Source organism: Camellia sinensis, chromosome 15, assembly GCF_055761805.1.
Source record: "Camellia sinensis isolate YWXY chromosome 15, ASM5576180v1, whole genome shotgun sequence".
Lineage (NCBI taxonomy): Eukaryota > Viridiplantae > Streptophyta > Magnoliopsida > Ericales > Theaceae > Camellia > Camellia sinensis.
Window position 1 is genome coordinate 49,700,839 of NC_138975.1, and position 22,941 is coordinate 49,723,779.

General features: G+C 40.2%; 1 protein-coding gene across 3 annotated transcripts in view; it reads right to left on the reverse strand.

Annotated features, from left to right (window-relative positions):
* Window positions 1–1,409: 1,409 nt before the first annotated feature.
* Window positions 1,410–22,941, reverse strand: part of LOC114267809 (uncharacterized) — a 36,846-nt gene continuing 15,314 nt past the window's right edge. For all 3 annotated transcript variants that reach the window (XM_028208875.2, XM_028208876.2, XM_028208873.2), the window contains 2 exons: window positions 3,161–3,249; window positions 1,410–2,267 (listed from right to left, as the gene is read on the reverse strand). In XM_028208875.2, the coding sequence (XP_028064676.2) occupies window positions 1,760–2,267; window positions 3,161–3,249 (597 nt within the window). In that variant the 3' untranslated portion in view covers window positions 1,410–1,759. The remainder of the gene's footprint in view (window positions 2,268–3,160; window positions 3,250–22,941) is intronic.

Below are 22,941 nucleotides of genomic sequence, written 5' to 3' on the forward strand. Positions count from 1 at the left end.
CTGTATTTGAATTACGGATTTATGGAGAGATTTCAAAAATATAAAGAAAACGATAAATAAAATGTGAATAAAATGAAATATAGTTATATTTTATTTATTCTTTTTTTCTTTTTTTTTTTTTTTTTTTTTTTTTTTTTTTTTTTTGCACAATCTTGAAGTCAACATCTTATCACTGTGCCAGTTAGCATGTGAGAGGCAACCTGTCAATCCGCCCATTAGCCTATCTGGGTTAAGCCTGTTGGATAGGGCTTAGGCTTAAAATTTTGGCTTGCAAATCAATCTAGCTTAGCAAAAATAAAAATAAAAAACGAAAACAAAAAAATATATTGAGCTTAGCCTACAAACAGGCTTGGACACCATTTTCGCAGCCCATCCTGACCCGATGCTAACCCTTATTAAACCTTTTTCAGAGTATGTATTATAAAATATCCAAGATACTTTCAATTATAGACGCGATTTAAATGTATGGTTTTGCATATTGTAGTGTGATTATAATTTGACAAAAAAATTATCCCTATTTCCCTTTATTTAAAATGAAGTGAATCCAAATCCAATGCAAACCACTCGTTTGGTGTGCAACCTATGGATTGATTATGACATTGCTTATAATGTTTGGAGTAATTTTTGTTCGCTGCTTAAAAAATATTTTTTTTGTTTAAAAAAAAAAAAAGAAGAAATGCTTTTGAATTATGTATTGAAATTATTAGTTGGAAAATATTTGAGGACCACAATTTTTGTGGCCACAATGGCTCAAAACTGCCAAAACGACGTCGTTTTGGATGCAAAATATGTCAAAACGACATCGTTTTGACAGTTTTGAGCCATTGTGGCCACAAAAATTGTGGCCCTCTAGCATTGTTGTTATTAGTTTTAGATTGCAGTATTCTGCACCAAACTTCCACGGATACATGAGTGCTGAAGTATCTTTAAAGTTGCCCCATTTGCCATGTTACTGAAAAGTGGCAAATTGAACAGATAACATTCATTGTCCACTACATCCTGACACCATTCAGTGGGTTGGAATGAACAAAAAGATATGCAGACCGATAATCTCAACCACCCACCCTTCACATTTGTTCACAATTATAGATAGGGACATTCAAACAAATATCAAGAATGGGTGAGTTCCATGATTGAGATTTTCAGTGATCGCAACAGTATTTGGGGTTGGGATTTAAACTTACACCAACCTGTGTACTTTAGTTTTCAAATAAAAAAATGTTTTTTTTTTTAAAAAAAAAGTCCAATTTAGGCCCCATTAGATAGCGAACCAAGAGAGGTAATTTACGTACAGTCCTAGCATTTGGCATAATTTACAAATGAACGTCACCTTCAAAGATTAACCACAACCTCAAAGTTAACAGACTGGATTGTAACTACAATCAGTGACCCTCATTTAGTTTTCAATATTGGAAGTTAATGCAAATAGTAAAAATTATAAAATATAGTAACTAAAATTCAAACTGACTTGAATTTGCCCCCCGCTACCACCCATTTTCTGCCAAAGGTTCAACCATTCACAAGTTTAAAACCGTATTACAAAGTAGAAACTAGTGAATCTGCAAGAGGCATATAGTAACTCCAAAATCATATGCACAGGAATTGTTTCTGGATAAGAATAGTGAATTCCAGTACAGCATGTAACATTTTGATGCTTCTCATTATATTTTGAGCCTTATTGACAGCACAGGAATGCTAGAAAAAGCTAAAACAAACATTAGGGAAATGAAGATTTCACCAACCTCATGACGGCCTTTTTTCATCGTTGCTTTCTTTTTAGCCTTGGGAAATTGGGTTTCATTGCCTGACTTGATGTTGTGCCCTGGTCTGTACCATGAACAGGCTGGAATGGGATGAGGGGTGCCTTAGTTGGTGCAAACGCGGTTGCAGTGATACTGCTTTTGGCAGGAGGTGTCTTTCTTTTCAATTCTCTCGGGACCTCTAACCTCTCCAATATCCTCGACGTTTTCTCATCCAGTTGTTGCCTGCTACCATCTTGGGATGATAGGACAAGTTGATCCAACTTTGGTTTGGAAATACAAGTAGGAGAGTATATATTGGGGGCTTCACTGATGATCAGCTGTTCCCATTCTTCTGTAATACAAGTAGAGGATCGGTTTTCTCCCATTGTCAGATCCAATTGTGGAATTTCCTCTTCTATGACTACGACATCTGCTTTTGGCTTTGATGGTTTGGCCTCTTCTGAAGAATCACGCTGGGTTGAGTTCGGTTCATAGTTCACTTCTTTCAAGTTAGGACATACTGACCTGGGAAATTCAGTTACAAGTTAAATGGCTTAGACTGGAAATCATGATTACCAACCCATTCTATTGAGTTTCTAAGTAGTTTCAATGGAGACAAAGGCATCATCTAGAATAGATTAAAACTGTAATTTATGGAACCATCCCCAATACGTATCCCAAATAATACAATTCTGAAATGAGATATAAAAAACTAGGACTAGATTGCTCCAAATATAATGAATTATACAAAATTACAATGCTATGATAGATAAGCATGGATCTATGGCAAATGATTTGTAAAACAAAGGAAGGTTGCAGTTCCATTGGTAACTCAAAAGAAACTTGAAAATGCCTCCTTTTGTCAATTCATGCAAACAAAAGCTGCTTTTGTATTCAAAGACGACCATGAGACAGGATTTGGTTATTCTGTGGGGAGTTCATATCTGAGGCAATTTTGTTCTGGATCATAATTAACTTCACCACAACTTTCAACAAACTCATAGGTTGAGACAGTTAAACCCAATCTTAGTTGGCCAACATCCATAGTTCAAATTTTTAATCAAATACTTGGGTCCTGGATACCCTCCTTGGGCTGAAAGGACCGTTAACCCACTTTCTCAACAAATTGATCAACAACTCACTGCATTTTCAGCAAACAAAAAACATCCAAAACAGATGGCCAGAATATCATAATACCATTAAAAAATTGCAACCAAGGGACCTCACTGAAAAATTGATAATTGAACTCTCTAAAGCCCTTGTCAACTACTTCATATTAACTTAACAAAATGCCCAGCATATAGTCAACTAAGAAGTACTAGTAAACTACTAAATCAAAAGGTTACAGGAGGCCGTCAACATATTTCTTTCTGGTATAGAAAGGAAGAAGACTGAAGTTGAAAGGAGAAGATAAATACCGAAATTGCAAGCTCTCCTTTACGAGCAAATTAAGTTTTTGATGGAAGCCTCTCTCATGCAGGAACGGATTGTAGTCTCTTACTTCCATCTGTGAAGAAAAATAATAAATAAAATAGGCATAAAAAAACCCATTCTTAGTGCGTACAAATAAAACAAAACTATAGGCCAAGAGAAAACAAGTCCAAACTACAGAAAGTTACAATGCTACTCTTTCAGGACCCAATATAGCATATTGATAACTCTACACATCTCTTGACACTAAAAATTGTATATTCTCTGTCGATTGTATGTAACAAATGCAGAGAATTAGGCCAGCGGATGCTAGGTTTAAAGACCATGAGTTTCAACAAGTTTACAAGTGAAAAGCGGGTGAATATGAAGTCTAGAATATAGAGCAAGTGACAAAAAGGAAATAATCAAAGAGACAGACTTGGCAGTTGCAGTTTTCCTGTTGATTCGTCTAGTAGTGAAGTGGAATGTCGCCAAACATGGCCCAGGCGTCAAGCCATAAAGTTAGCATGCAAGGCATACAGGATACGTGTCATGTTTCCTAGAAGGAGAAAAGCTATAACAGAGAAGTAGTTACTAGCAGCTGCAGAGATCATAAGCATTGAAGTGGAGGTAGCTGGCTACATGATGGGACACATGGCAGCAGAGCAGTAGTGGAGTTTGAAGACCAGCAAAATAAAAGCTGGAAATTCGAAGTTAGAAAGGATCTTCAAACAAATTTACTATGATGCATGGACACGGACACGAGACACGACACGGACACGTAAATACGCAAATTTTCAAAAAATAGGGGACACGACACGTTGGGGACACACTTAATATGTATAATTTTATTTATTTATTTTATATCTAAAATTTTAAAAAATATTAATTCTTATAAAATTACAATAATAATAAAATTAATAAATATATTATCTAAATTTTTTAAAATAAAATTTGATTTTTTTAAATAAAAATAATTTATTTTATATATTTGAATAAAAACATAGATATAAATAATAAAACAAAAGAAAAAAAAAAAGAAAAAAGAGAGAATAAAAAGAAAAGGGTGGAGTGGAGAGAAATGAAATCAGATGAGGGAAGAGAAGAAAAAGAAAGAGACAGAACGAGAGACAGAAGGAGAGACAGAAGATAGAAGACAGAAGACGAAGACAGAGGAAGAGGAAGACGATGCGAAGACGAAGATGAAGACGAAGCGGCGAAGACGATGCGAAGACGAAGGCAGAAGACGAAGACGAAGACAAAACAGGTTAGGGCTTGTTCTCTCTGTCCTCGATCTGTCTCTCTCTTCCCTCTCTCTATCTCCCTCTCTCTCCCCTCGATCTGTCTCGACTCTGGCTCTCTCCCTTTCTCCTCTCCAACAGTTCTAGGGTTTCTTCGATCCACCTGCGTGTCTGAATCGTGTCCTCGCGTGTCCAACCTCGTGTCCGACTCTGAAAAATTCTGAAAAAAAGGGGACACGTAGGGGAGAGTGTCGGACACGTGTCAACAGCGTGTCGTACGCGTCTCATACGCCAGCCTCAGGGACGTGTCCGTGCTTCATAGCAAATTTACAACCCTTATAGCATTAAGAGTAACTTAACTTACCTAGTTCTTACTTAGGAGTAGTCTATCTGTAGTTCAATTTCTGTAATTAAGAGTTCTCTGTCGATTGTCCTGTACATTGAACTGGAAATTTAATTTTACTGATTAAATTCCAAGTTTGTTTGTTCAATAATTGATTTTCAGTTTATTCCTTCTTGTTTCTTCGCATTACAGCCTCCAAAGAAGTCCTTGAATCTGTCAAGGCATAGAACGTTTAGACCACAATTGCTTGATCTATTGTTGTTTGTGAAATTCTGGGTTTTCTGTCAAATCACATCTGTCGATTTGGGCCAGACCAGATTTTTTGCTAACATATTTTGGCACGCCCAGTGGGACCTGTCTAATTTGGAGTGATGGCTAGGAAGAAACAGCATGAAGTCTTTAAAGATCCTGAGAAAAGGGTCGAAGATAAAGAAGAGTTGAACGATGGAGTTGAAGGAGTACAAGACAACTTAACTAATGGCCATTTAGTGGCCAGGCAAGAAATAGGCCAAGGAAATGGCCAAAATATGGCCAGAACTGGCCAATCCAGTTGTCCACCAGTCGATTCAAGAAGGGCTCTTTTGCTGCATACCCAGCAAGCAATTGGTTCCATGTTAGCATATAAGAACCAAGTGATGATTGATGACTTAATGGCTTTGTTTGAGAAAGCCAACATCAAGCCCAGTCAATCAAGAAAGATTGGAGAGGAAGCACAAGGGAAAAGAGCACAACCTAAGCCCCAAATGGCCTCTCAACAGCATGAAAAAGTAAGTGAACCTGTATCATTTTATAGACCTCCCACACTCCAAGAGAGATATGAGGAGGGAATGAACATAAATCCAATGTTTGAGAGGGAACCTTCCACATATCATACAAACCCAGTGTTTAATTACAATGTAAATAATATGGGAATGAGACCTGGGGGGCAATTAAGGCCACAAATGTATGATAATCTTGTATTTGAAGGGCCTGGTTATCAGGCTATGGCAGAACAGAGAAATAGGTTATTTAATCAAGTAAGGCCTTAAGATGCAACGGATTATACCATGCCTCGGCCATATTTTGAACCCTACATGATGCATCCAAGGCCTAGAGGGCCTGGTCCTCCTAATCCTTACTTCCAACCGGAGGTTGAAGGAGGAGGGCAACAACAGCAACACTTAGAGCCTCAAGTCAACAGACAACAAATAATGAACATCATACAGGAAATGTATGGTCCAGGCTTGAGAAGGCCAGATAGACTAATGTTTAGGAGTCCTTACCCTTTATGGATGGAAACAGTTCCCATTCCAAGGAATTACAGAATTCCTAAGTTCACTTTATTCACAGGGGAGGAAAGACAATCAACCATAGAACATGTGGGCAGATTCATACTCCAGTGTGGAGAACCTGGTTATGATGATAATTTAAAGTTAAAGCTCTTTCCTCATTCTTTGTCGAAAGTGGCATTTACTTGGTTTATTAACTTGCCAGAGAACTCTGTTCACACTTGGCAAGACATGGAAAATCAGTTTCATGCTCAGTTCTTTAGAACTGAACCTGAAGTGACAATGGTGAACTTGTCAAAATTTAAGCAAAGACAAGGAGAAAGTGCAGAACAGTACATTGACAGGTTTAAAAAAGCAAAAAACCGCTGTCATGTATACATGCTTGGAATAGAAATAATAAGATTAGCTCAAAATGGTTTAGATTTTGAGCTTAGGAAAAAATTTGAAGGCGTGATGTTTAGGGATTTATTCAAGTTGTCTTCAAGGGAAACTAGTTATGAGGCCATTCTCAGAGAAGAACAACATAGAATGCAGCTTCATCAGGCACTTATTATCAAGAAGTCGAATTTGACATGGAAGTTGACATAGATGTTGCCCAAGTAATAGGTAAAAAACCTGTGGCTTTGAGACATTAAGAAAGACAGACCAACCTGTAAGCATGCCAGCAACACAACCAGCCAAAAAGAATGTGGCTGTATCACATAGACAATATTCTTTTGATTTGTCTAAAGCAGATGCATTATTTGATGAGTTGTTAACAAATAAGTTTTTAACTTTAACTCCAGGCCACAACATTCCTAAAGAAAGGGACAGAGTTGGCAAGGAATATTGCAAATGGCATAATTCTTTCAGACATTCTACTAATAATTGTGTTACATTTCACAATTGTGTGCAGGATTTAATTCAGAAAGGGATGTTGAAATATGCCGAGAAAGATAAAGGAGTAATGGTAGTTGACAGTGATCCATTTCCTAGTATGGTGGAAATCAATATGGTGGCTACTGATCAGAAGAAAAAAGGGAAAAATCCTAGAGTTTTGTTGGTGGAGTTGGAAAAACTTCACAAAGAAAGGCTGGAGAAAATGGCAAAAGAAGCAAAAGGAAAAAGAGTTCAAAAGGAACCAAGTGAGAGTTTCATTTGTTTCAGATGTGGTTCGGAGAAAGAAAAAACTAAGGCCGTTGTGATTAATGGGATTCAACAAATTGGAAAAGATGTTGGCCTGAGGTTTAATACTATGGGAAGTGGAGATTTACAAATTTTTGATAACGATTGTTTGTTCTATGATGGAACAGATCCTGGAATTTTTGGACCTGCAGAGAACTATGGTAAGGATGATGCTCCATTCCTATTCCAGGGAGCACCTGTTCATCCATGCTTGGTTGGAGCTAGAAATGTGAGGACTATGCTCAATCAACATAAGGGTTCTAAGCCTTATGGAAACCCAAAGGTTCTGACTAGGCCATATAATGGCCATTAGCAGTAATTGGGTGCATCACATAGTGGCCACCAACAACTTCGGAGGCCATATAGAGGGCATCAACAATTGGCAAGATCATCTGGAGGATATCAGCAGCAGCATCATGGCCCAAGAGTGAGGCCAGAAATGCAACTAGTCCAGCCAAGAATGGTGAAACCTCCAATACCATCCCATTTGGGATGGCAAAGAGTGTCACATCCAAAGTTTCCCATGAGTGGTTGGAGACCAATGGAAGAAACAAGAACTCAGAAAAGGAGGGAGCAAAGAAGGTTTCATGCTATGATGTCCATTACTGCAGGGGACAAACCATCTGGAAAACAAGACTTAGTGTGGACAAGGGAAGGATTGGTTCCTGCAGTTCCTGCTGCTAAAGGAAAAGAAGTGAAAGGTTCAACTTCTAAAACCCATCCAGTGCAACCAGTTCAGATTTTGAAAAGGAAAATGGAACTAGAAGAGATTGAAGATAGACCTGTGGGTAAGCTTTTAGAGAAGGCTTTGTTAAAGCAAAAGCTGAAACAGTTGGAAAAAGATCTGATGTCTGATGAAGAAGATAACAATAACAAAAAAGATGTGGTAATGAAAGATGATCAAGATCAGGAGATGGTCATTGATAACAAGGATGTTAATGAAAGGGTTGAAGAAGATGAAGTGAAATCAGACACTTCTGGTGGTGACTTTGGAGAAAAGTTGGCTGCCATTCATTTTGGTTCTTTACCCCCCTTCCAAGGAGTGCAGCATGATTATGGCCATCCCACAGAGGTTTCAGGCCAAACCAAACCAGCCAGATAACTTGGCAGGTGATGTTGAAGATTTGACAGAACCAGCTGTTCAGATAGCAATAATTGAGACACAAGCCAAGCCATTGAGATCAATCAAGGTCATTAAGTTTGTCGATGGGGAAAAAGTTGTACTTCAAAAACCAGAAGATAAGCTTATTAAACATCTGAGGCCTCTGTATGTTAAAGCTTTTCTGGATGGGGTACCAATGGAAAAGGTGTTGGTAGACAATGGGGCTATTGTCAACATTCTCCCATCTAGGACACTGAAAGCTATTGGTAAGTCTGTCGATAACCTACTTCCTACTGAGGTAAATATAAGTAATTTTTCTGGTGGATCATCTGAGGCTAGAGGAGTAGTAGCTTTACAGCTTCAAGTTGGTTCCAGGTTAATGGGAACAACTTTCTTTGTAATAGACTCCACTTCTAATTACAATGTGCTCCTAGGTAGGGATTGGATTCACCTTAATGGGTGTGTGCCTTCGTCTCTACACCAAGCATTAATTTTTCTAACTGGTGGTGGTCATAATAAAAAAGGAATGGAAATCTTCTGGGTTGAAGCAAATCCTTTTGTTGCTGATGTCAACAACATAGAGGTTGTGCTGTATGATGAGGATTTGGGCCCAGTTGTGATTGATAAAGAAGAAGTCAAATCGCAAGGGAAAGGCTTAACAACTGAAGGGTTCAAGGCCTTCATTGAGGAAGGTTTCAAGCAGATAGGCCAGGAATTGGCCAAACCAAGCCTGATGCAGAAGCAAAAGAGGTTTGTGATAGAGGAAATTGCTGAAGATGAGGGGTGATGCAAGTGCAAGTAATAGAAGAAGACAAGCTGGATGAGACAGCTGATGTAATTAAATCTACTTTTTTTAGGCTTTTTTATTTCTTTTTAGAAAGTAACTTTAGCCCTAAGTGTTTGCCTAATTGTTCTTGGGCAGAATGTGTAATCGACAATAGCCCTCTGAGTTATAAAGAGGTGCAACTGGAACATCTGAAGGCAGCTCCCTGCCAAACTTGATGATCTCAAGGCAGATGTGCAGGACCCTTTAGAGGAATATAACTTAGGAAGTAAGGCCTGTAAGAGGCCCATCTATGTAAATGCTAATCTATCTAATGAATGTAAGAGCAAACTAGTTAGTTTGCTTTCTGAGTATGTGGATTGCTTTGCATGGACGTATGAAGAAATGCCTGGATTAGATAGAACATTTGTTAATGTACACTTAAACCTACTCCACTAAACCTAACCCACTACACCACTACCACCTCACCTACTCCACTAAACCTAACCCACTACACCACTACCACCTCCACTTCACCTACTCCACCTACCACCTCCACTTTACCTACTCCATCTACCACCTACTACCACCTACTCTTCTATATATAGGAATCATTGTAACATTCAATGAAAAAATATCAATAACATACATCAATCAATAATACATCAATTTTAACATGGTATCAGAGCAAGGTTAAGACCTTAGTATTTTTCGCTTCACCGGCGGCCGGTAACCCCGCCTTGGCCGCCCGCCGAACCTCAACCTATTCCCATATTTTCTACACATACCTTCCCATATTTTCTTCTCTTTCACTCGGTTCGGATCACATGCGTCTTCAAGTTTCAAAGATGTGACTGCAGTGCTAAACACTGTATCTGGGGTTGCCTGCAGCGCTTTGACAATCCCATCTATTACTTCCGGATCAATTAGAGGTTCATCCCCTTGAATATTGACAACAACATCATATTTTTCCTTGAGCTTTTGTAGTGTTTCATTGCAACACTCAGTACCGTTTCGGCAAGATTCTGATGTCATTATCACATCAGCACCAAATCCAGATCTGCAAACAGTAGAGGGATCTCAGATCAACCCATCCAAATTTACAACTCAAAGTCTCCTCCTCCGTAGCTTCGGCGACACCACCGCAGCATCGAGAACCTGTGATCGTGCTCCTCCTTGGTGGTGTACGACTTTCCGAACTTGCTCTTGACGAGGCTGAAGTGGTGGTGGTCGTAGTTCAACTGGTGGTCCTCGCCGACGACCTGCCGGATTATGATGTCAACTGGTGACTTACAGACCCTTTCAGATGTTGATCTGACGCTCATTGCTTTGACATATACATTGGAAGCTCAGATCCCTGGTACTACACATCTCAGAGACATCCCTTCCCCTATTCACATGGTTAATGTGAGACGACTTCCTGAGAAAGACTTGCCTGGGTGGGGTTCCAATGTTCCACATTTGGAAGAGTGGGAAGCATTGGAGCCTGAATCTGAGGATCAATCAAACCCCAATTCCAGAATCCTCCCATTGCAAGACCTAAACTTGAAGGCCATCCCTACCGCACTCCCTCATAGTACTGCCGATGGGTCAATGGGAACTGAAGGGGAACCTCATGTTGGAAATCAGGAGGATGCCCATGGCAGTTTTAGTAAACCCGGCTCACAAACCCCATTCACACACTTATCACACCCACGGGTCGCACACACCATACCTTCACACTGCCACATACACACACATGCCCGACATCCCTCACTTTCCTTTTTTCAAACACACAATCCTTTTTTTAATCAACCCACTCAACTTTCTTTTATTTTAATATATATCTATATATATCTATGTTTATTCTAATATATTGCACCGACTCTGTCTCCTTTTGCACAAACCCATTTTCTTTTCTTTCTTTTCCTTCCTTTATTACATCTATACCCATATCCATCATCACACTCTTTCTTTATTTATTTCTTTTAATCACCTTTTGCACCTCCCTCACCGACTCCCTCACCACAAAATAGAATTTTTATTTATTTATCTTATCTTTTTTGTGTTCCCTTTTTCACAATAAAAAAAAAAAACAAAAACAAAAACAAAAACAAAAAAAAACAAAACAAAACAAAAATATATATAGCTTTGCACACCAAACCATATTTTATTCATTTCAGGGATCAACCCCGATCACAATTTTACACAAAAAAAAAAAAAAAAAAAAAAAAAAAACAACAACAACAACAACAACAAAAAACCAAAACACAAATTTGTTTTCTTTTCTGCAGACGGCCACCCACCGACCTCACTTCTTCTCCTATTCCGCCGGTCTTTTCTTCTTGCCTCCGTCCTGGGCGGTCCTTGACGGTGTTGCCTCCGTGTTTCCCACTCCATTGGGCACGATCACTACTCCCTGCTCCTCCACTGCAGCAAATGGCGGACCTCCGAATCGGAACATCACGGTGGCCTTCCGCTTCAGCTCCTTATTTTCCGCCTTTAGCACACTTATCTCTGCTCGCGCATCCTTATACATGCGTTGGAGCAGAGCCAGTTGGGCGTTTAGCTGCTGCACCTCATTTGTTCTACTTTGCAGCCGGTGCGACAAGTTTGTGACCGCCGTCATGGTCTCCACACATGACTTCAAAGTATACTGATTGGCCTCAATATCAGTTTGCACCGCCATTTTTTGCTCCACAGACCGCATCGGAAAGTTCAACGGAGCAAAATCAGAGGTGTTTGGTTGAGGTTCACGGGCCACCGCACCAGTTATCTCTCTTGTTGACTCATTGAGGTCTGGAAAGAGAGTGAGCAGACTACGGGACGAAGAGGCCATTTTCTGGGCAACCGAGTGTTACAGAGTGTTTCAAGATTTGCAGCTCTTAGAGACAATCTCTCAGAAAACGAATATCTCTCTCAAAAAATGAAGAGTTTTTCAGAAGTTTTTTCACAAGGTTTTTTTGTCTTCGCTTCTGCCTCAAGCACAGCCTCCGCCTCAGTTTATAAAGACCCTGACGAAGAGGCAGACACGCGCATCATGCGCCGCTCGGCGCTCGACGACAACATGGGCGCGCCTTTTGATGGCACGCCTTTTTATGGATTGGGCACGCCTTTTGATGGCACGCCTTTTGAAAGATTGGGCACACCTTTTGAGGGTGCAACTTTTTAGGGGTCCGACAAGACTCTGTAAACTGTCCTGACATTGATTCCGGTTAGCTCCTTCATGGGTCCGACAAGACTCTGTAAACTGTCCCGACATTGATTCCGGTTAGCTTTTACAACGGTCCGACATGACCCCGTAAACTGTCTTCTACATCGGTCCGACATGGCCCCATAAACTGTCTTCTACATCGGTCTGACACGACCACACAGTGTCTGCTACAACGGTCCAACATGACCCCGTAAACTGTCTTCTACAACGGTCCGACATGACCCCATAAACTGTCTGCTACATCGGTCTGACACGACCATACCGTGTCTCCTATCCTGTTTTATTTTATTTATCAGTTTACTTTCCTGTTTTGTTACTCTCTTCAAACTCAAGTTGGTTAGTTCCTATCCTCCTTGAGTTTAAGGGGGGCTGTTAATGTACACTTAAACCTACTCCACTAAACCTAACCCACTACACCACTACCACCTCACCTACTCCACTAAACCTAACCCACTACACCACTACCACCTCCACTTCACCTACTCCACCTACCACCTCCACTTTACCTACTCCATCTACCACCTACTACCACCTACTCTTCTATATATAGGAATCATTGTAACATTCAATGAAAAAATATCAATAACATACATCAATCAATAATACATCAATTTTAACAACATTGGTGGAGCATAGACTCCCAATTAAAGGAAATTTTATTCCTTATAAACAACCTCCAAGAAGGATGACTAATGAAGTCACCTTATTGGTTAAGGAAGAAATCAAAAGGTTGCTCAATGCAGGTTTTATTAGAACAGCCAGGTATGTTGAATGGCTGTCTAATATTGTCCCTGTAATGAAGAAAAATGGTAAGTTAGGAGTGTATAGATTTTAGAAATTTGAATCTAGCAACTCCTAAAGATGAATATCCTATGCTGCTAGTTGATTCAGCAGCCAAGAGCAAGGTTTTGTCCTTTATGGATGGACATGCTAGGTATAATCAGATCTTTATCAACCCAGAAGATACACAGAAGATAGCATTTAGATATCCTGGTGCCTTGGGGACATTTGAATGGGTAGTCATGCCTTTTGGATTAAAGAATGTAGGAGCAACTTATCAAAGGGCAATGAATTTCATTTTCCATAATTGATTGGAAAATATTTAGAAGTTTATATAGATGATGTAGCCATCAAATCTGACAAATTTGATGAGCATCTAGAACATTTGCAGCAGACATTCAAAAAATAAGGACATACAAACTCAGAATGAACCCTTTAAAGTGTGCATTTGGGGTATCTGCTAGAAAATTTTTAGGTTTTTTAGTACATCACAAAGGAATAGAAGTGGATGCTAATAAAGCCAAAGCCATTTTAGGGGCAAGACCTCTAGCCAACAAGAAAGAGTTGCAAAGTTTTCTTGGAAAAGTAAATATTTTGAGGAGATTCATAGCTAATTTGGCCAAGAAAACTTTAGCATTCTCTCCTTTAGTGAAAATTAAGTCAGATCATGAGTTTAAATGGGAAGTGTGCCATCAAGAAGCTTTTGACTTGCTCAAAAAATACTTGATAAACCCTCCAGTGCTTATGCCACCAGTGGCAGGAAAGCCTTTGAAATTGTATATATCAGCTCTGACCTGTCGATTGGTTGTTTATTGGCTCAAGAAAATGATATGGGTCATGAACAAGCCATTTACTACCTAAGTAGAAGGTTAAATGATGCTGAAACTAGATATAATTCTGTTGAGAAATTGTGTTTGGCACTTTATTTTGCAGCCATTAAATTGAGGCATTATTTGCTGCCAACAGAAGTGTTTGTGATAGCACAAACAGATGTTATTAAATATATGTTGTCTAAACCAATTTTGAGGGGGAGACAGGGTAAATGGATATTAGCATTAATAGAGTATTGTCTCAAATATGTGCCACAAAAAGTAGTCAAGGGGCAAGCTTTGGCTAACTTCTTGGTGGAACACCCTGGCACTTCTGTCGATTTAGACTTATATGAAGTCAATTTGGTGGAAAGTGAACCATGGAAATTGATGTTTGATGGTTCAAAAACAGATGAAGGAGTTGGAGCATGTATTATGTTGATTGCACCAAATTGGCAAATGTATCAATTTGTGTATCAGTTGGAAGCACAACATGTACAGTCTTGTAATCAAGCTGAATATGAAGCCTTGATAATTGGCTTAGAATTGGCCATAGAATTCAAGATTAGAAGCCTCCAAGTTTTTGGAGATTCCCAGTTAGTCATTAAACAAGTTTTGGGAAAGTTCAAACGTGTCAGTGGTGCTCTAGAAGAGTATTTAATTGAGGTTAAATGGTTAATTAGTTTCTTTGACCATATCACATTCACACATAGGTTTAGACTGGAGAATAAGGAGGCTAATGAGATGACTCAAGCAGCTTCTGGACTAAAAATACCTAAAGGAGCTCAGGAAAGGGTGATTCGAATTTCTGAATTTAAAAATAGGTGTAGGAATTTCCTACCTATTCTCACTTTGGATGTGACAGAAGAAGATTAGAGATTCCCTTTAATAAAGTACCTATCGAATCCCAGTGAAAAAAGCAATAGGCAGGTGAGGTTTCAAGCCCTAAACTATGTTATCATGGGAGATGATTTATTTAGGAAGGCTCATGATGGTTTGACTCTGCTTTGTATTAGTAAATTAGACCAAATGAAAGCTATGGCTGAAGCACATGAAGGAATTTGTGGGGCCCATCAAGCTGCTGATAAAATGAGATGGCTAATTAACAAGTATGGTTATTTTTGGCCATCCATTAGAAAAGATTGCATAATGTATGCAAAAAGATGTCAGAGTTGCCAGAAGCATGGCAATATTCAAAGGGTGCCAGCTACCAGCCTGCATTCAATGGTTAAACCTTGGCCTTTTAGAGGATGGGCAATGGATTTAATTGGGCAAATTTTCCCAGCATCTTCTACAGCACATTCTTACTTATTGGTAGCCACTAACTATTTTACTAAATGGGTAGAGGCAATACCTTTAAAAGTGGTGACACAAGTCCAAGTTATTGAATTCTTGAAAAAGAATTTGATACATAGGTTTGGTTTACCCCAATCTATCACTGTCGATCAAGGTACAGTGTTCAATGGGGATGAGATTAAAGAGTTTGCCAAAGAATACGGCATTCAGACATTAAACTCTTCACCATATTATGCCCAGGCAAATGGACAAGCTGAGGTAACAAACAAGATTGTCAAAAATACTTTAGAGAAAATGATTGAAGACAATCCTAGAGATTGGCATAATCTCTTGTCAGAAGTACTTTGGGCTTATAGAAATTCCAAAAGCAATAGCACAGGTACAACTCCATATGAGTTGGTTTATGGGCATGATGCTGTATTACCTTTGGAAGTGACAGTGAGTTCCAATCGACTAGCCAAGCATTTGGATATTCCTATGGATGAATATTCAAAGGCACTATCGATTGAGTTACAGGATTTAGAAGGAAAAAGAATTGTGGCCTTTAATCATTTGGTGGCTCAGAAAAAGAAAGTTGAGAGAAGTTATAACAAGAAAGTTAAGAGTAAATTATTTTCTGAAGGAAAATTAGTGTGGAAAACCATTTTACCAGTTGGATTTAAAAACCCAGAATATGGTAAATGGTCTCCAAATTGGGAGGGACCATTTAAAATACATAAGGTTCTTAGAGGAGGAGCCTATCATCTTGCTTCTTTAGAAGGTGAGCCACACAAAAGGATAATTAATGGCAAGTATTTAAAGAAGTATTATCCAACCATGTGGGAATGCATGAGTTCATACACATGAAAACAAAGATAGGTGACAGAAAGAGTAAAGCCAAAACAAATGTAATAAGTATTTTCATTAAACTTGTATCAAAAATACAGAAGGGCAAATAATGAAATTTTTTACATTTGGCTTAATCCCTTTGGAAATACATTGAAAGTCTGCTCTAAGCTTGAAGAGCAGTCTGATGCTTTAGCTTATTTTGCCTAAGTTTGGTTTGGGCTTGCTTGAAAGCCAATGGACCACTTTTTGCTTGAGCAAGAAGGTTTGGAATTTGCTGAGAAAGGTTGGCTTGCTCTTGTTCAATGGCAGCTTTCTGAGCTCTCATGTGGGCCAGTTGAGTTTCTAGCTGAGCTTTTTTTGCTGTAAGAGTGTTAAATTGAGCAATGAGGGATTGTGATCTAGCAGATGCTTCAGTTAGAGCATGCATTGTTTTCCTCACTTGCTCAGCTTGATTCTCAACAGTTTTTGGCTCAATCTGAAATTCATTGATAGTCAGCAAATGCTGAGGAAGCTCTGAAATAAAGGTTTGAAAGATTGCACTTGGTCTGGATCAAAAAGTTGAGGAATCAGTGGTGCAATGGCTCTCAAACAGTCAGTCAAAATTAGAGTTTGAGAGAGAGCCAAGGCATGTTAGCAGTCAATGATGTTTGAAAAGGCATCTCAGTCTTGCATAAGAGAATGAAAGGGGATTGTTTTTAAACCATATACATTCAAGTATATATATATATAGAAAATAAGAACAAGGTGTACAGGTGAGAAAATGTTACCTGTATTGGAAATGACTGAGTAATGGAAGTGATGATAGTTGATTGAGGAACTCTCATATCACTTGAGGTTGATTCATCATCTAAAATCTCAGTGTTAGCTCTGTCAACTTCATTTAGAAGGTTGTCATCTGGCTCAAAAACATGCTCATGGACAGGGGAACCTCTGTCGACAGGAGATGTGTGGCTGTCAGAATTAGTGGGTAAGTCAATTGGAGCTTCTCTGACATGGTCTGAATTAACTGGATCTTCTTGAGCATGTTCAGGGATGGTTGATTCTTCTGGAGAAGAGGCCACACCAGGAAAAGTAATGACTTCATCAGTTCCATGTGGCACCCCTCTAAGAGGGAAGGCCATTAGGTCTCCTAAAGCCACTTCTTAGGGAATTTCAGACAAAATTTGAGCCAGTTCAGGAGCCGAGTTTCTTAAAATGGCTCTTCGTTGGTCAATTTGTTCTTTTTCAAGGGGGTTTGGTTGAGACTCTGGCAATTCAGTTTGGCTTTCAGGAGGACTAACTTGTGCCTCAGCCAGTTCTTCATTCTCAGGAAGAGGAGGAGGTAGGTGAAGCTTGGGTAACCAGCTTAGGGTATGATAAAATATCACCCCCTATTTATAAATGAAGATTAGGGTTTACAAGAAACACAATTACAAGATGATCCCTGAGGGCATAAAATGATTACAGACCCTAGTGTAACTTTCGGCTAATAAAATATGCTAACACTTTCGGCTAATATAATATGCTAACACTCCCCCTCAAGCTGGTGCGAAGATATCTCTCATGCCCAGCTTGCCTAATATTTCATGAAATGGTTTATTCCCAATCCCCTTAGTGAGAATGTCAGCAAGTTGTTCACCAAACTGGACAAAAGGAGTACAAATGGTACCACTAGTGAGTTTCTCCTTAATGAAGTGGCGATCAATCTCAACATGTTTTGTCCTGTCATGTTGAACTGGATTGTGAGCGATGTTGATGGCGGCCTTATTGTCACAGTATAACCGCATGGAGTCCGTCTGATCAATACCTAGATCACTCAACAATAATTTGATCCATAAAAGTTCACACACACCTTGTGCCATAGCTCTAAACTCAGCTTCAGCACTTGACCTGGCAACCACATTCTGTTTCTTACTCCTCCAAGTAACTAGGTTGCCGCCAACAAATGTGCAATACCCTGAAGTTGATCTCCTATCAGTTACTGACCCAGCCCAGTCAGCATCTGTATAGGCTTTGTTAAAATTGATGTATTATTGATTGATGTATGTTGTATATTACAAATGGTGAGGGGCTCCTTATATAGGAGATGTAGGTGTAGTGGAGTAGGTGGTGGTAGGTGTAGTAGGTGGAGTAGGTGATGGTAGGTTTGGTGGTAGATGTAGTAGGTGGAGTAGGTGATAGGTTTTAACAGCCCCCCGCAAACTCAAGGGGGATAGGAACTAACTAACTTGAGTTTGGAGGAGTAACAAAACAAGAAAATAGACTAATACATAAAATAAAAGAGGATAGGAAACACGGGATGGTTGTGTCATAACGATGTAGAGGACACTGGATGGGTGTGTCATAACGTTGTAGAGGACACTGGATGGTTGTGTCATAACGTTGTAGAGGACACTGAATGGTTGTGGCAGACCGTTGTAGCAGATAAAGTCTGGACAGTTGACGAGGTCACACCGGACCGATGGAGAAGCGAACCGGAATCAATGTCGGGACAGTTTATGGGGTCATGTCGGACCGTTGTAGTATACACTGTATGAAGGTGTATATAGGCGGCCCAAATATACATGGATATATATATCGAGCCCTCAAAAGTCGCGCCCTCAAAAGGTGCGCCCACTTCATCAAAAGCCGTGCCCGACAGAAATCATCGAGCTGCGAGCCATCAAAAGGCGCGCCAGACACGCGGCGATGCACGTGATCGACAGAGCGCGTGTCGGCCTCGTCGTCATGGTCTTTATAAACCGAGGCGGAGGCTGAGGCTTGGAAGCATAACAAACCAGTTGAAACCTCTGCGTTCTCTGAGAGCTTGTCTCTAAGAGCTGTAAATCTTGAAACACTCTGTAACCAACCCTTTCTGACAGTACCAGTCGGAAATCGCTGCTTCTCTGAAACACTTAGCAACCCAAAAACATGGCCTCTTCTTCCCGTGGTCTGCTCACTCTCTTTCCCGACCTCAACGAGTCAACAAGAGAGATAACTGGTGCGGTGGCCCGTGAACCTCAACCAAACACCTCTGGTTTTGCTCCGTTGAACTTTCCGATGCGGTCTGTGGAGCAAAAAAATGGCAGTGCAAACGGATATTGAGGCCAATCAGTATACATTGAAGTCATGTGTGGAGACCATGACTGCGGTCACAAACTTGTCACACCGGCTTTAGAGTAGGACAAATGAGGTGCAGTAGTTAAACGCCCAACTGGCTCTGCTCCAGCGCATGTATAAGGATGCGCGAGCAGAGAGAAGTGTGCTAAAGGCAGAAAACAAGGAGCTGTAGCGGAAGACCACCGTTATGTTCCGATTTGGAGGGCCGCCATATGCTGCAGTGGAGGAGCAGGGAGTAGTGATCATGCCCAGTGGAGGGGGAAACACAGAGGCAACACCGGCTAGGGCCACCCAGGACGGAGGCAAGAAGAAAAGACCGGCGGAAGAGGCGAAGAAGTGAGGTCGGTGGGTGGCCGTCTGCAGAAAAGAAAATAAATCTGTTGTTGTGGTGGGTGTTGGATTTGTTTGTTTGTTTGTTTGTTTTTTTTTTTTTTTTTTTTTTTTGTTGTTGTTGTTGTTGTTGTTGTTCGGTTGTGGTGTAAAAATGGGATCGGGGTTGACCCCGGCATGAAGAAATGACAAGGTTGTGGAATGAAAAAAAAAAACGAGTTGGTTGTGAATGGAATTTTTTTTTTTTTTTTTTTGTGGAATAAAATCAGCCACCATTCAGTAAGGCAGTTGCGATATGGTATGAATGGAATTGGAAAAAGATTAAAAATAATGTGAAAGAAAAATAAAGAAAGAAATAATAAGAATAAAGTTGAAATCAAAACGAAAGATGGGGGAAATAAGGAAAGTGGTTCACGTGGTTCTTGGACCACGGTTTTGTTAAAACCTGGCTCTGATACCATGTTTTTTTTTTTTTTTTTGGTTTAATAATAATAATAATAAAAATATATATGTATAGATAGAAAAGAAAAGAAAAGAGAAAAAAGAAAAGAAATTGAAGTCAATGTATATATATGTATATGTTTACATATTAAAATATAGATAGAAGATAGGATGATGAGGTTGCCATGGTGAGGAAGGTGGTGGCACCGGCACGGAGCTCCGTTGTGAAGGTGGTGAAGAAGATTCTAGCGAACTAGGTTGAGGTCCGGCGGGCAGCCAAGGCGAGGTTGCCGCCCGCCGGTGAAGCGAAAAATACTAAGTTCTTAACCTTGCTCTGATACCATGTTAAAATTGATGTATTATTGATTGATGTATGTTGTATATTACAAATGGTGAGGGGCTCCTTATATAGGAGATGTAGGTGTAGTGAAGTAGGTGGTGGTAGGTGTAGTAGGTGGAGTAGGTGATGGTAGGTTTGGTGGTAGATGTAGTAGGTGGAGTAGGTGATAGGTTTTAACAGGCTTCTACACGAAGATGATCATACTTTGAAAAATACAAACCCTTACCAGGAGCTGACTTCAAATACCTCAAGATTCTCATGACAGCCTCAAAGTGAATCTGATGAGGAGCATGCATAAACTGACTAACTACACTGACAGCAACAGCAATATCAGGACGGGAGTGAGATAGGTAAATGAGCTTACCCACTAATCGTTGATAGTTCCCCCTATCCACAACTTCTCCTCCTTCATCATCCCCCAATTTCTGATTGGGTTCCAGTGGGGTGGCACATGCCTTGCAGCCAAGCATCCCAGTTTCCTTCAACAGGTCAAGCACATATTTTCTTTGTGAGATAAATATCCCATCCTTAGAGCGAGCAACTTCAATTCCCAGAAAATACTTCAAGCTTCCCAAGTCTTTGATTTCAAACTCTTGAGCTAAATATTTCTTCAACAGAGGTATTTCCCCACTATCATTGCCTGTAAGAACTATGTCATCTACATAAACAATAAGTGCTGTAGTCTTACCGCGTGAGGAATGTTTCACAAACAATGTGTGATCTGCCTGACTTTGTTTGAAGCCATATTTAACCATAGCCTGAGTGAATCTCTCAAACCAAGCCCTTGGAGACTGTTTGAGACCATATAATGACTTCCGAAGTTTGCATACTTTGCCTTCTGTTTGATGATCCTCAAAACCCGGAGGAATGTCCATATATACTTCTTCTTCGAGGTCACCATGGAGAAAAGCATTCTTGACATCAAACTGATAAAGCGGCCAATCTAGATTAGCTGCTAGAGAGAGAAGTACTCTGACTGAATTCATTTTAGCCACGGGTGCGAAGGTCTCCTGATAATCAATGCCATATGTCTGAGTAAACCCTTTTGCCACAAGTCTTGCCTTGTAACGCTCAATAGACCCATCTGCTTTGTGTTTCACAGTATATACCCATTTACATCCCACAGGTCGTTTGCCCGTAGGTAACTCAGTCAATTCCCAAGTGCCATTTTTCCTAAGTGCTTTCATTTCCTCAATCATGGCTAGTTTCCACTCAGAAGTAGCAAGAGCATCCTGAAAATGGTTAGGAATGCTAACAGAGGAAATATTGGACACAAACGCTCTATATGAGGATGACAAATGAGAGTATGATACAAACTGTGAGATAGGATGTTGAGTACAAGATCTCACACCCTTCCTCTTGGCAATAGGAACATCAAGATCAATGGACTCAAAAGATTCAAAGTTACCTAGACTCTTATCAGAAGCAGGAGATGGCAGTGGAGTAGCAGAGACGGTCCCGTGTATCCAGTTAACTTGTTTTCTGTCTATGTCCCGAACATAAACATGCCCGTCCTTATTCTTGGTGACAGTGGGTTCTATAGTCCCAGTAGAAGAGGGGGGTGCAAGAACAACTGGGTCCACCATAGGAAGCACAGTAGTAGAGGGTGGTGCAAGAACAACTGGTTCCACCATAGGAGGCACAGGACTCACTTCACACCAAGGCTCCCCTGGAAATGAGGACGGTGACACCAGAGAGGACAAGAAATAGGACTGGGACTCAAAGAAAGTGGCATCCATGGACACAAACCACTTACGAGAAGAAGGGTGGTAACATTTATACCCCTTTTGAGTAGGAGAGTAACCAAGGAAAACACACTTGAGGGAGTGAGGGTCCAACTTACCACGAGAGGGAGAGTGATCATGGACAAAACAGACACAACCAAATATTTTGGGAGGAATAGAAAATAAGGACGGAGAACCGAGGAGGACGTGAAGCGGAGCCTGTTTGTTCAAGACCTGGGTAGGGAGACGATTAATAAGATGGGCAGCGGTGAGAACAGCGTCGCCCCAATAGGGCCGAGGCGCATGCATAAAAAAACACATGCACCGAGCCATGTCAAGAAAATGCCGATTCTTGCATTCGGCCACCCCATTTTGTTGAGGGGTATTGGTGCAAGAGGTCTGATGGATAATGCCATGAGTAGAGAAATATTGTCCTAACCCAGAAGCTATGTATTCCCCGCCATTATCAGAACGAAATATTTTGATAGTGGCCCTAAACTGAGTACAAATCATCTTATGAAAAGTGCGAAACACAGAGAAAACCTCACTCTTATCTTTCATGAGATACACCCAAGTAGCACGAGAAAAATCATCAATAAATGTAACAAACCAGCGATGACCTTTCACAGACAGAATACGAGAGGGACCCCAAACATCAGAATGTATTAATGAAAAAGGAACGAAGCTTTTATTCAAACTGGGAGCAAAAGAAGCTCTATGTTGTTTTCCAAGTTGACAAGACTCACAAAGAAAGTCAGACACATGATGATTTGCGAAACTAGAAGGAAATAAATGCTTAAGTAAATGAAATGAGGGATGCCCAAGACGCCGATGCCACAGCCATAAATCAGCGGGGGTAGTAGAAGACGTGGTGGAAGAATAAGCAAGTTTGTCTGGTTGATCTAGGAAGTAGAGACCATTTTCTGCACTACCACTGCCAATCGTCCTCCGCGTGACAAGGTCCTGAAAAAGACAATGATCAGAAAAAAACGTCACACTACAATTCAAATCCTGGGTAAGACGACTTAAGGATAACAGATTAACAGAAAACTTGGGAACATGGAGAACAGAAGATAGATGTATGGTAGG